Genomic DNA, 12869 nt, shown 5'->3' on the forward strand with positions numbered 1-12869 from the left:
TTCATTCCAACGTATATCCTTAATTGACCGGTACACCTTTTAAATTAAGGATTTCTTAATAACAAGACCTATGATATGCAATAATACTAACCTTTTTTTTAGGCGATTGCTATCATAGATTTTTTTGGAAACAAATTCGCTATTATAGATAAACAAAAAGAAAGTTATAAATTCATTTAAAAGAGAACTTTTTCCAACTAAATAAATTCATCACCCACTCATAAAGTGAACAAGGACAATAAAAGGCCTTACTGAATCAACACTTTTCTTTTATAATTAATGGCAATAAGACATGTCTACATTATAAGATTGCATGACATGTTCACCAGTGCGATATTCAACTATTCATCTTTAGTGTTTTCTTTTTCTAAAATATTGTAAAGAAAAACATATCGACGGCAAATCAAAATCTGCTATAACTCAACAATATGATGGTGGTACAGATCATTTCGAAATGACACAAATCATATAACAAATATATTAGTTAAATGGGCCAAAATTCACTACTTCCGAAGCACCGAAAGTTCCTCTCTTATCAACTTTTACTCTTCTTACTACTCTTTTGTTTTTGTTTTTGCTTATTGTTCTGTTTTTGTTTCTGTCCGCTACGTTTTTGCTGTTCACCACCCTTTTCATAAGGATCCACGTCTTCATATTCAATAGGCTTGATGATTTGACCTGGTTTCTTCATCACCTGTACAGAAAGCAAAGCAATCCACGTAAGAAATCGAACTTAAATTAGAAATAACTACATAGAGAAATACAGGCTCTTCAAAGATTCTCAAAACCATTAGCGAGGTGCTTACTTCAGGCCGATTGAGAGCTCCAACTGCAGTTGCTGGGTTGAATTCAGGACCGATGGGCATGCGAATGCTCTGTTCAAAAACTTCTTTAGATGTGTAAGGGAAAGGTAAACTTTTTGTGTAGAGCTTCTCAGCCTGCAAAATTCCAAATAAAAAAAATGATCATATAATCATTCGAGGAAAAGCATAAACAGGCAAAGATAAGAACATATTTTTTAAGGTTAGTAAAGTGGCAATGAAAAATTAAAGATGCCTAGTGCTATTTCTTATTATTTTTCAGAGGATTTAAACTTTTGCAAGCAGTCTTCCATATTAAGTTCAACATCGTAGAAAAAAAAAATCAGTTAATGATTGTGGTTACCAAACAATAGTTGCTGATATTAACATTTGCTTTGTTAATATATCTATGGACTAAAACATATAACATTCTAACAGGAAATAACCAGATGCAGAATAATTTTTTTCTTTTATATTACCTTTTTATCAACCTTCTCAGAGATAATAACGTGTTTCAGTTGTGCATCCTTCCTCTTCTTTACAGCTTCTTCTCTCTTCCTCTTGGCAGTTTCATGTTCTTTCAGCATCCAAGAAGGTAAACCTTTTTTATTCTGTACATCAGTCCATTGACCCCAACCAGGGAGTAATACAGGTTTTTCAGGTTCCGGATTCTCCTCATTCAAGATCATCTGTTTATGTTTCTCAAAATCATCCTCCACATCATCTGCCGCAAAGGCTTGGTGAATAAGCTCAGCTTGAGAAGGAAGTTCGTAAGGTTTGGGACCTGAAGAAAGAATCCCATCTACCATCTGGCCATCACTTTCTGAATCACTATCCTCACCCAACTCATTCACAGTTTCCTAGAAGAGAAAAGAAACAAGATGTAAGAAAAGCACTCACTGAAACATAACTCAATAAACAACTTAATAAATATGTAGATCTCACACCTGTACATCTTGTTTATTCAAAACCGGCTCCACTGAAACTTGAGACTTTTTGCTGCTAGCATCATTGTTTTTGCCTTTCATCTGATAACCACATATAAAACAGTCAGCATTGCAGTCCAGTGGGGAATTACAGCCAAGGGAAAAAGACAGCATTTAACAGTTCCAGTGGCTTCTTTTGCAGAAGAACAGATCATTTTGAAAGAATTTTTTTACTAAGATGCCTGTCTTTATATGGCTGTATTTGAAATTCTCCACCAAGCTCGACTATCATGAAAAGGCTAGCCAAAATCACTTTAATAATGTATACTTTCCCTAATTCCCATTTTAATTTAGCCCCTCATTTCGATCTATTTATTCATACAAACAGAGGTTTTAAACATTGCAAAACAATTACTTGGACTTGCTAACATCAAGCCTGAACCTAGCCTTGCATGTTTCTCCTAGGTAATAGACCCCTTAAATCAATCATTAGATAAAAATAAAGATAACTAAAAAAGAAAAAGAAAAAAACCTTTTTCCATGTGCCCGATGCAAAAATAGCAACTTCATGTGTTGTCTTTGGACCTGGGTCTCCAACAACATCATCAAAGCTCTGTGAACAGCAAGAGATAGACATTTCATGCATGTGAAACAAAAGATAAGAGACTTCAAAAATGTGGAAAAGAAAAGAAATGATTGTATAACCTTGAAGAGAGCATTCTGACGAGCACCAGAAACTTCATGAAGTACATTAGGATCAATATTGACTTCCTTATGCAAATCAGTACTTTCATTGATCCCATTAGAGTCATCATCTTCAGCTTCCAAGTCATTTTCACTATCACTATCATCATAAAATCTATCTGACTTGCTCTTCTTATCTAATTTGGTTTTACTTGCTTTTGCAGCCTGCTTCCCAGCTGCACTAAAGACCATTCTACCACTAGTAGGGGCAATTTTTATATCTTCAGCTCCACCTGAACCCTCCAACTGCTTTGACAGTGAATCAAAATCTTCAAGGGCGAGTTTAGCTTCCTCAGCAGCTGCCTCATTTCTTTTATTCATGCCACGCACCTATACAAAATAAACACACTGTAACAATGATGCACAAAAAAAAAAAAAAGAGAAGAATCACAGATTACCAAAATCAAAACATCACAAAAGAAGGTCCAAAGGTAGCATAGCATTGACCATACTAAAGACGAAGAGGATAATACAAAATCTTTTAAGGTAAGGGTAATTAGATACTTACCATGAAAGGTAATGAAAGCAGTCCTGAGTTTGGCACTTCATCTTCCTCATTTAAAACATTAATTGTCTTCTCTTTTGCTTCTTTTAATAGCTTGGATGTCTTACCCTGCTCTAAACCAGGTGCATCTTCATCAGACTCAGCCTCATCACTACTCTCGTCACTGCTGCTGCTGCTCCCCTCTTTCATGGAGTTCATTTTTCTTGTTAAGAGAGCATGCAAATGCTGCTGTTCAGCTACAGCAGCTCGAGTGCCTTCATCCTGGGCATCTAAACCACGCTCTTTAATGCGCTTCGCCCACTTTGAGCTGTTTTTGTGCCTCAGTGTCATGCGTTCCTATATCAACGAAGATGAGCATAAGTAATTAATAATTTAAGCAGGTTTTAAAGTGCACTGCCACAACTGAATCAAGTTATCTAACAGCTATTTAAATGGAAAAATCAACTACCTTTGCACGATCATACTCGTGTTTCCTTGCCATATCTTTAGAGGCTTCTGGATCCATCACACTCTCAGAAGATGCGGCCTTCAGTTTATCTTTCTTTAACAAACGATGAAATGTTTTTGATTTGATCTTTTTTATGTGTTTTGCCTTTAACTCGTGACGAAAAAGAAGGCTGCGCATTTTGGCAATACGATTTTGGCGTTCTTTTTCATCTTCAACAGACACCTGCATACATCAGAAGAAATCAGTAAGCCAAATAACAGGAAAGAAACTTCTTAATTCTCCCATGGAACCACTCTAATCCAACTAATTGGGCCATTGGCCATTATACTGTACACAAATTAAAAAGAAGGCAGCTCTTCAGGCATTTGGTAATGATTGGATTTAGTGATATACCCATATAACCAGGATTGAATCTTGACCTAGAGCTCAATAAACTTTAAAAAATCATGTGATAGTCCCACAAAGGAAAGAAAAGAAACGTAGAAAGAGATCAATTATAAAACAAGAACAACAAATAAAGAGACTCATAAGCTCAATGAACAACATCTCAAAAAAGTCCATACCTTATTAAATTCAAGAAGCCTGGAACCATCATTTGAGTGAGCATCCATAACCTTGTCATCATGTACTAATGAAGCAATTTTCTTCTCAAATTCAGTTCTAGGTTCAAATTCTGATGCTATTGCTCCTACGGTAGAAAATCCTAGGTCTACATCATTACCAAAAAATAAGGTAGGAGCCTCCCTATTCCTCTTAACTAGTGGCTCCCATTTAAGCAAATCTTTCTTTGAGTGTTCATATGCTGCCTTCCTCTCTAACCTCTCTCGTTCTGCTTTAGGAAGTGGCGCTTGTGTAGTAGTTGATTTTTTCTCCAGTTGATGCACTCTCTTCCTAAGTTGGTTATAACCAGATTTCCCATATAGAGGGTCTAAAAGGTCTTCAACACTAATTTGACCATGGCCATCCAAAACATCACGAGTAGGATTATACTCAGATTCAGGATATGCTTCTGTGATAACAGTATACTTCTTATTCTTCTTCTTCCCTGATATCAAGAATAAATTTTGAGCAATCATATTTGTAATAGCCTATTTTAGTGAACAATATAGCTCCACTTACTCTAACATAATAAATTTCCGCATAAAAGAATATACATGATAAGAACAACTGCACCAATAACAACTAACAGCTCAAACAGTCAAAAAGTTAATTATTTTTTAAAAAAAAATTGTATACAATTTTTTAAACAGGGCTCCTAGCCTAATCCTACAATATTTGAGGGACATGAAACTATAGCAAATAGCAACTGCCAAGTTAATGCCCACTAGGGATTCAAACCTCAGACTTTGTGGAGAGCAACCATTCAAGCTAACCCTCTTCGTTACTAAAAATTGTATATGTAAGCAATTAACAGGTTGAACCACCAGCATAAAATTTATTACAAGTTTTTAAGAATCACATAGACACAAAGTTATAATCATCGTGGAAACAAGTGATTATCCAAAAGAAAAATCCTATAAAGAAACAGTGTTATAAGTTTTCCTCAAAGCTCTAAAATTGGCTTTTACTAGTATGGAATCTCCAATACAAACTGGGTGCACTGGGATCCAGTTTCAAAGAAAAATCTATCTGACAAAAATATAGCACCTTCAAAGCTACATCTCCTTAAAATTAATCACAGACACGCCCTAAACATCACGTTATTAAAGGAGTTTAAGCACAGTACAGTACCATCAAAAGTCTCGCCGGGCATTCCAGTAATTCCCTGCAACATCCTCATATGTTTTTCATCTCCATTGTCTTCATCCTCATCACTACCGGATACGTCTTTATCATTGTCCATCTCCTTGTCATCATCCGACGACACATCCTCGTCCTACATTATAAATTTGCAACCAATCAATGCACATATCGAAAGGATTAAATAAATGCACCAAGTCAATGATTACAGGAGTTCGCCAAAATGACAACGTTAAAAAGTGAAATTAGCATAACTTCCTTATTGTTACACCCAATATGAACCAACAACCAATAGGGTCGTTCTACGGTCCCTAATGCAAATATGGTTGCTTCGAGCGACAATGAGAATCATTTTGGAAACTCCCTTGTGAGACAAAAGTGAAAGGTTCGAGTGTATAAGGCTGCATACTAAATCAAACAACAAAAACATGTACAATAGGAAAATATGCTTACTGCGATCAATTAAGTCCAACTTATTGGCTTCTGAAACATAAACAGTAAAGAACAAACCTCAAAGTCATGGGGTAGTTCGTAATCGAAGTTTTCGACCCGGTCGAAGCGGCGATTCTTCTTGGACTCTTCTTCAGGTACTCTCTCCTCGTACTCGTAGACGTCGTTCCCGTAAACTTCACCCTCTTCCGAATCGATCCTTTCGTCATCGTCACTGTTGACAGGGCTACCAGTCTTAGGGTTTATTCGGTCAAGCTCCTTCCGAAACGAAGACGGTATTCGAGGGCCTCGCCTTTTCGTCTTCTCCTTTTCGGCGGCCTTCTTTGGTTTCTTGTTATTCTTCCGGCTTCCTCCATCTCTGGTTTTACGCTTCGTTTCCGCCATGGCCGTATAGAGATATCTCAGAGAGCACAAGCTTTGGAATAAGGGGCTATGGTGGGTTTTAGCGGCACAAACACCCTATACAGGAGTAGATGCCAAAAGGGAACAATACCAAGGTTTAGTGATTTACTACTGTTGTTAAAATATTTTGAGGCGAGGGATTATGAAGGTTTATTTTTGTTTTATTTTACTAATGCATTATTAATCTGCTAAATATAATCTTGTCCTTATATTTTGTATTTATTAGTGAATTCGTCCCCAAATTATTATTTATAGGAAAACTAACGGCAAAATAAATACCTAATGTTTACTATTAGTAGCACTCGCTATTACTAAAAGTGGGAAATTTTATCATATATGCATAAGAATTTAGTTAAATTTTTTAATATGCTAATATAAGTTACTCTAAATATATCATAATCTTATTTTTTTAGACAAAAATACTCTTAATATTCAAATATTTATTTTCTCTCTCAATCCAAACTTTCTCTTTCTAACATCTCTTATTATCTCACCCTCTCACTCTCTCTAACATTAAAAAATACCAAAATTAAAAAAAAAAAAATCATCTGAACTTGTCATTTGAGTGAAAAAAATATGAATTTTTAAAGTTTTCGTCAAATTTCAGTGTAGAGTATCGAAATTGCATCGAAAATGCATCGTTTTGGACAAAAATCAAGTTTTTATGATTGCATCGAAACATCATCGATGCACCATCAAATTTGCATCGAAATATCATCGATTTAGCATCGAAATACCATCGATTTTGCATCAAAAAGTCATCGTTTTGGCCAAAAAACAAGTTTGTATAATTGCATCACAAGAGCATCGAAACACCGTCGATTATGCATCGAAAATGCATCGAAACATCATAAAAAAACATCTAAATTGCATCAAAACGATGTCTTTTCGATGCAATTTCGATGCTCTTGCGATCCAATCATGAAATTTATTTTTGGCAAAAACAATGCTTTTTTGATGCAATTTCGATGCAAAATCGATGGTGTTTCGATGCAAAATTGATAGTGTTTCGATGTTCTTGCGATGCAACTATGAAACTTGTTTTTCGCCAAAACGATGATTTTTTGATGCAAAATCGATGATGTTTCGATGTAAAATCGATGTTGCATCGATGCTGTTACGATGCAATCATGAAAACTTGATTTTTGGCCAACGATGCTTTTTCGATGCAAAATCGATGGAGTTTCGATGCTCTTTCGATGCAATCGTAAAAACTTGTTTTTTGGCAAAAATAATATTTTTTCGATGCAAAATCGATGGTACATCAATGATGTTTCGATGCAATCATGAAAACTTAATTTTTGGCCAAAGTAATGCTTTTTCGATGCAAAATCGATACTCTGTACTGAAATTTGACGAAAACTTTGAAAGTTCATATTTTTTCACTCAAATGTCTGTTTTAGAATTTTTTTTTTAATTTTGGTATTTTTTCGAGATCTACAATATTAGAATAAGAGAGTGTGAGAAAGTGAGAGAATAAGATATGTTAGAGAGAGAGAGATTCAATTGAGAAAGAAAATTGGTGTTTAAATGTTAAGGGTATTTTTGTCTAAAAAAATTGAAATTATCATATATTTGAAATAATAAATAATGTTGTTATATTAAAAAATTGATTAAGTTATCGTGCCTATAATATAAAATTTCCCTCCTAAAATAACACTATTTAGTTTGCTCGCTCCGTGAAATATTATTGACTGAGTCGTTACTCTCGTCAATTTTTTATTGGTCCAACTTATTATTATTATTATTATTTTCAGCACAACTTATTATTTCTTTTAAAAACACATATTTCGTTTATAAAAGACTATCATTCTGTCCTAAGCACATTACTAAGTTTAATCACGGTCTCGAAAAAACTAAAAATAACACTATTTTTATAAATAGCGAAAAATTACCCCTTATGTCTAGTTTTAGTAAAAAAAAGTATATTATATAAAGACGTACCCTCATTTAGAATATACTAATACACTTTTTTTTTATATAAATATAATTTATAAAATTGATTCACAATTAATCCTTTCAAAAATCTAAAATTAAAACAAACAAAAAAATATATTTAATATTTTTATACATTAATATATTTATAATATTTTATAAAATATCTATAAAATTAATTAATTAAAATCCAAAAACTAAAAATATATATAGTTTTTTTTTAAATTTGGTTTTATTTATTTTAAATTGAAAGTTTAATAAAATTTATATATTATCTATATCCAAAATAAAATAAAAATAATAATGAATTTTAAAGGAGGACATTTGTTGACGCCGTTTTTCGTCAATTTAAATCTGAAGAGCACTAAACAAAAAATTAAGAAAATAAATAAGAATAGTCAAAATTTTACGTAGTTCAGCAGTTAAAATCTACCTAGTCCACAAGTCGATATTATTGATTGGTAGTTTTCTCTTAAAGATTTTACAAAGCAATTTAGCAGAGTGTTCTCATTACCAAATTGTGCCTCTCTACAAATGAAATTCTCTAGCCTATTTATATACCTGGTTAACAAGTTATCTCTCATTTATTTCGGGAAGTTACAATTCAAATTTGAAATAAATATAATTAAATACATTAATTATATAATATTCCATAATAATTGGGATTTAATACCAGATAATAACAAATCCCTACGGAATAGGGATTTCCTAACAGCAACCGTATTCAAACAAGGTTACCGACCTCGAACACACAGTTTATACACCTTCAAGATAGGCCAACATCACAAGCTTGTCATTCTAGTTAGCCTTATCCTTAGCCAGCGATTTCATCGAGCTTAACCTTCGGAGATCAGCCTCTTCAAGCTTGCAATGAAGGCTCGAATTGCACTCATATACATTGGAGAAGATCCATCCTTTCGAGCTTGATGCTCAAGCTCGAACCTTCTTAACTGGTGCTCGATCGCCAATAGGAACAAGTCAGGAAATATGTAAATTTATACAAGTGTTGAGCCCTTACTTGCCATTTTCGAGCTTACACTTTACGAGCCTACATTTTGAGGCTCATTTATACCACAAGCCAAATATTCACCCAGGACTTGGTTAACAACCAGTTGTGAGTCACTATAGCAATGAATGGCCTTTGCTTTGAGCTCGGTGGCTATCTGAAGTCCTGCTAATAACGCCTCGTACTCAGCCTCGTTGTTTGATGCCTCGAAGTCAAACCTTAGCGCCGAGTGGAAGCGATTTCCCGTTGGAGTGATTAGAATGATCTCTGCCCCCGATCCATTTTCATTGGAGGATCCATCGACATAAAGTCTCCATAGCTCGCGGGCTGGGGTTACAGCTTCCTCGTTGGAGATCCCTGTGCATTCGACAATGAAATTTGCCAGAGCCTGTCCTTTGATCGTTGTTTTGGGATGATAAGTAATCTCGAATTGTCCGAGCTCGACAGCCCACTTCAACAGTCTTCCGCATGCCTCAAGTTTCGACAACACCTGTCTCAATGGATGATTAGTTAACACATGAATAGGATGTGCATGGAAATAGGGTCGAAGCTTTTGAGATGTCCGCATTAGGCACAATGCCAGTTTCTCCATTAACGAGTATCTCGATTGTGTCCCCAGTAATCTTTTACTGACGTAGTATACATGTTTTTGTACTTTCTTATCCTCCCGAGTACTGCACTAATGGTGTGCTCGATTATGGAGAGGTATAAGTACAAAACTTCTCATGTGATCGATTTAGACAAGATCGGTGATTCGGTGAGGTGTTTCTTAAGATTCTGAAACACGATTTCACACTCATCTGACCACTCAAAATTTTTGCCCCCTCTTAAAAGATTAAAGAATTGAAGGCATCGGTCTGTAGATTTTGAGATAAACTTACTTAAGGCCGCCATTCGTCCAGTTAAGCTTTGTACATCTTTATGTTTTCGAGTTGAGAGCATGTCTATTAAAGCTCTGATCTTGTCAGAATTAGCCTCTATACCCCGTGCATTCACTATGAACCCAAGGAACTTACCCGAAGATACTCTGAATGAGCATTTTTGTGGGCTAAGTTTCATGTTGTATTTCCAAAGTACGACAAAACATTCAGCAAGATCGTCTACATGGTTATTGTTATGTTTGGATTTGACTAACATATAGTCCACATAAACTTCCATGTTATTCCCTATCTACTCAGCAAACATCCTATTTACCAGTCTTTGGTATGTGGCTCTAGCATTTTTGAGCCCGAAAGGCGTGACGTTGTAGCAGTACAATCCCTTGTCGGTTACAAAGCTCGTATGTTCTTGGTCAGGTGCATGCATGACAATCTGGTTATATCCAGAATAAGCATCCATGAATGACATGATGTCGTGGCCTGCAGTGGCATCTACGAGCTGGTCGATTCGAGGCAAGGGAAAGCAATCCTTGGGGCATGCCTTGTTGAGGTCCGAATAGTCGATGCAGGTTCACCATTTTCCATTGGGTTTCGGAACCAGCACAGGATTGGTTATTCAATCATGATAAAAAGCATCTCAAATAAACTGATTTTCTTTTAACCTCTCGACCTCCTCCTTTAGAGCTTTCTTTCTATCGTCATCCAAGAGCCTCCATTTTTGTTGCTTCAGGGGGAAGCTCTTATCAATATTGAGTGCATAGCTTATAACATTCAGACTAATTCTTACCATATCCAAGTGCGACCATGCAAATACGTCCTGGTTTTCTTTCAAAAAGCAAGTTAATTGCTATCTTACATTTTCAGAAAGATTTTTTCCTATTGTTACCACCCTCGTGATGTCTTTCTCGTTCAGCTCTACTTCTTTAAGCTCCTCTAGCGATTCGAGATTGGCCATTTCTTCAACTCTAGGGTCGATTTCTTCTTCTAGCTCGAAGACGGATACATTCATCTCCCGAATGACCACAAGCGTCTATGCACTTATTTGGCTTTTCTCTCTCATGAAAATGCTATAGCATTCCCTTGCTATGAGTTGGTCTCCCTTCAGCGTCCCGATGCCACTAGACATTGGGAACTTGATGGCCAAATGCCTAACAGACGATACAGCCCCCCAGCCCAATCAGGGTTGGTCTCCCGAGCAATACGTTGTAGGCCGACGAGGCATCCACCACCACGAACTCCATCATCTTGGTTACTGAGACTGGATAATCTCCTAAGTTTACAGGGAGTTCAATGGATCCCTTCTAAGCAATCCCTTCCCTGGAAAATCCGTACAACGTGGTTGCACAGGCTTTCAAATCTCGAAGCGTGAGTCCCATCTTTCCTAGAGTGGCTTTATAAAGGATATTAACAAAGTTCTTGTTATCAATCAAGACTCTGCGTACCCTCTTGTTCGCGAGCTAAAGTGTGATGACCAGGGGGTCGTTGTGAGGAAACTGGACATGTGACACATCCTCTTCTGTAAAAGTGATGGGTTGAGTTTCAACCCTTTATTGCTTCGGAGCTTGTTGCTCAGGCTTGTAGGGAGAACCGTCTCCAGTCTTAAGCTCGTTTACATATCTTTTTTGGGCATTTCTACCCGATCCTGCGAGATGTGGTCCCCCAAAAATGGTTACCAAATCTTCCCCATCTATCGGGGGAGGTTGATCATCTTCTCGTGCTCGTAAGTTGTAGTTTTATTGGGCAGGTTGCGCAGATGCTGCCCTTTGTCTTGTTGAGGCTTGATTAGGATTCCAATTTCTCACATATTGTCTGAAATATCCCCTCGAGATCAAGCCTTTGATCTCGTCCTTCAGTTGTCGGCATTCATCAGTGGTATGCCCGACGTCCCTGTGGAGTCTGCAATATTTATTGGAGTCCCTCTTCGCCTTTTGATTCTGCATTGGGTTAGGTCGTCTAAACGGGACCTGATTCTCATTGGCAAAGAAGATATTTTCCCGAGTCTCATTGAGCTCGATATATATCATGTAAATGGAGAAATACTTATCTCCCTTCTTCTTTTTCCCCCCGTTTGCCTCGGAGTTATTCCCTTCATTTTTCTTTAATTTTGAAGGGTTATCTCCGGAGGGTCTTGACGTTGATGGGGCGAGGCTAAGTTAACATTTTGTCATTGTAGTTACGGGCTGAGAGGTCAGATTTAATGCTGACCTCGCCTCCTCTACGTTGACAAATCTCTGGGCCCTCCTATTGAACTTGGTTAATGACCTTATAGGTTTTCTTTGCATATCCTCCCAAAGGAGACTCCTTGGTAATATACCAGCTCTTACAACCATAAGGTGGCCACTGTTATTGACGTTGCGGGCTCGAGCTACTTCTATATTAAACCTTGCAAGGTAACTCTTCAATGACTCTCCTTGCTGTTGTCTAACATTGGTCAAATTTGAGGCTTCGGGCCTGACGCCTACCATGGCTTTGAACTGCTTCTTAAATTCCTTTGCTAATTGATCCCAAGAAGAGATCGAATGTCTTCTAAACTTTTCGAACCAGTTTTTTGCTGGTCCTATCAGAGTAGCTGGGAACAACATACACCGAAGCTCATAACCAACATTGCTGGCTCACATGATGGTATTGAATATGCTCAGATGGATGTATGGGTCCGAGTTCCCATCAAATGGTGTTGCGTGGGGTATCCTAAACCCCTAAGGAAATGGCGTGTTGGAGATATGTGGGGCAAAAGGCTCGAGCTCCTCATTGGAGTCTTTAGTCTTATTCCTGTTCCTTTCATCTTGGAGAAGCCTGAATGCCCTTTCGAGCTGGTTAATTCTCTCCTGGACCAAGTCCACTAGAGGCTGAGCTTTTGCTTGGGGGAGTTGGTCATTTTTTATAAAAACCCCAGCTCCTTGTCCCGGTATAGGGTTGTACTGATTCCCATATGACGACTATTTTAGACTGTTCAAATGGTTGCGCAAATCGGGGTTTGTAGGATTGGCTTACCCCCGGTTATGATTCAGGTGATCTCGAAGGTCAGGATGATTGCC

At 37.0% G+C, this 12869-nt stretch overlaps 1 protein-coding gene across 1 annotated transcript; it reads right to left on the minus strand.

Annotated features, from left to right (window-relative positions):
• Nucleotides 1–248: 248 nt before the first annotated feature.
• LOC133795434 (uncharacterized) lies at nucleotides 249–6134 on the minus strand. The gene is made up of 11 exons (XM_062232887.1): nucleotides 5674–6134; nucleotides 5155–5299; nucleotides 3987–4468; nucleotides 3424–3645; nucleotides 2979–3311; nucleotides 2432–2800; nucleotides 2259–2339; nucleotides 1748–1828; nucleotides 1280–1660; nucleotides 807–938; nucleotides 249–694 (listed from the first exon to the last, which is right to left on the minus strand). Exons 1-11 carry the CDS (start codon nucleotides 5995–5997, stop codon nucleotides 536–538), a joined length of 2709 nt encoding a protein of 902 aa, XP_062088871.1. The 5' UTR covers nucleotides 5998–6134; the 3' UTR covers nucleotides 249–535.
• Between the last annotated feature and the right edge of the window lie 6735 nt (nucleotides 6135–12869).

This window comes from Humulus lupulus, chromosome 1, assembly GCF_963169125.1.
Source record: "Humulus lupulus chromosome 1, drHumLupu1.1, whole genome shotgun sequence".
Lineage (NCBI taxonomy): Eukaryota > Viridiplantae > Streptophyta > Magnoliopsida > Rosales > Cannabaceae > Humulus > Humulus lupulus.